This window comes from Charadrius vociferus, unplaced genomic scaffold (assembly GCF_000708025.1).
Source record: "Charadrius vociferus isolate BGI_N301 unplaced genomic scaffold, ASM70802v2 scaffold825, whole genome shotgun sequence".
Taxonomy (NCBI): Eukaryota; Metazoa; Chordata; class Aves; order Charadriiformes; family Charadriidae; genus Charadrius; species Charadrius vociferus.
Window position 1 is genome coordinate 584,025 of NW_009648495.1, and position 1,760 is coordinate 585,784.

A 1,760-nucleotide genomic window follows, 5' to 3' on the forward strand; every position below is an offset into this window, starting at 1 on the left:
CGCCGAAAGCTGCGCCGCGTCCTCCACCGTCGCCGTCTCGCCCTCCGCCGTGAACGTGACGTTGCCCTGGGGGGACCACCACGCCACATTGACTGGTGAAGGGGGGGGCGGGACACCCGGGACCCCCCGGAAAGGGGCTGGGGTGTCTTGGCACCAGTCCCTCCTGCACCCCGGGCTGTGCCATACAGGGATGTACTGGTTTGTATTGGGCTGTGCCAGACCATACTGGTTTGCACTGGGCTGTGCTGGGCTGTACTGGTTTGTATTGGGCTGTGCTGGTTTGTATTGGGCTGTGCCAGACCATACTGGTTTGTGTTGGGCTGTGCTGGGATGTAATGGTTTGTATTGGGCTTTGCCAGGCCATACTGGTTTGCATTGGGCTGTGCCGGTTTGTATTGGGCTGTGCCAGGCCATACTGGTTTGCACTGGGCTGTGCTGGGCTGTACTGGTTTGCATCCCGCTGTCAGATCCCATCTATCCCAGCATTGGGCTGTGCCAGGCCATACTGGTTTGCACTGGGCTGTGCTGGGCTGTACTGGTTTGTATTGGGCTGTGCTGGTTTGTATTGAGCTGTGCCAGACCATACTGGTTTGCACTGGGCTCTGCCAGGCTGTACTGGTTTGTATTGGGTTGTGTTGGGCTGTACTGGTCTGTATTGGGCTGTGCCAGGCCATACTGGTTTGCACTGGGCTGTGCTGGGCTGTACTGGTTTGTATTGGGCTGTGCTGGTTTGTATTGAGCTGTGCCAGACCATACTGGTTTGCACTGGGCTCTGCCAGGCTGTACTGGTTTGCATTGGGTTGTGTTGGGCTGTACTGGTTTGTATCGGGTTGTGTTGGGCTGTACCGGTTTGTATTGGGCTGTGCCAGGCCATACTGGTTTGCACTGGGCTGTGCCAGGCCATACTGGTTTGCATTGGGCTATACTGGGCCATGCTGGTTTGCATTGGGCTGTGCTGAACCACGCTGGTTTGCACTGGGCTATACTATTAGGTGTGAATTGGGCTGTACTGGCTTGTATTGGGCTGTACTGGTTTGCACTGGGCTAAGCTGAGCTTTGCTGGGCCACACTGGTTTGCATTGGGCTATACTGGTTTGTATTGGGGTTTGCTGGGCCATACTGATTTGCATCGGGCTGTGCTGGTTTGCACTGGGCTGAGCTGGGCTTTGCTGGGCCATACTGGTTTGCATTGGGCTGTACTGGTTTGCCCAGGGCCATACTGGTCTACGTGAGGCTGTACTGGTGCACAGTGGCTGTAATGGTGCCGGGGCAGGGTGGGCATACTGGTGCGTGGTGGGGTCATACTGGTCTGCCTGGGGCTGTACTGGTGTACAGAGGCGATACTGGTGTGTGGGGGCACACTGGTTTGCCCAGGACCATACTGGTGTGCCTGGGGCATACTGGTGCGGGGGGGTCGTACAGCTGTAGGTGGGTGTCCGTACTGGTCTGCCTGGTCCCGTACTGGTGTGCAGGGCATCATACTGGTGGGATGGGGCCATACTGACAGGGGGTGCCCATACTGGTCTGCCCAGGACCATACTGGTGTGAGCGGGCTATACTGGTGGGGAGTGGGACATAGTGGTGTGCCTGGGGCCATACTGGTGTGAGGCCGTTGTACTGGTGGTGGGAGGGTCACACTGGTCTGCCTGGGACCATACTGGTGTGGGGAGGCTGGTGAGGAGGGGGCTATACTGGAGGGAGGGCGGACATGGTGGGGGAGTAAGCGTACTGGTGTAAGGGGGTCATACTGGGGGGGGGGC

The 1,760-nt window shown here is 58.2% G+C and overlaps 1 protein-coding gene across 1 annotated transcript in view; it reads right to left on the reverse strand.

The window, feature by feature from the left end:
* Positions 1 to 1,760, reverse strand: part of LOC104287042 (unconventional myosin-Ig-like) — a 19,576-nt gene that overhangs the window by 12,195 nt on the left and 5,621 nt on the right. The window contains 1 exon segment of the mRNA XM_009885692.1: positions 4 to 66. Within this exon segment, the coding sequence (XP_009883994.1) occupies positions 4 to 66 (63 nt within the window).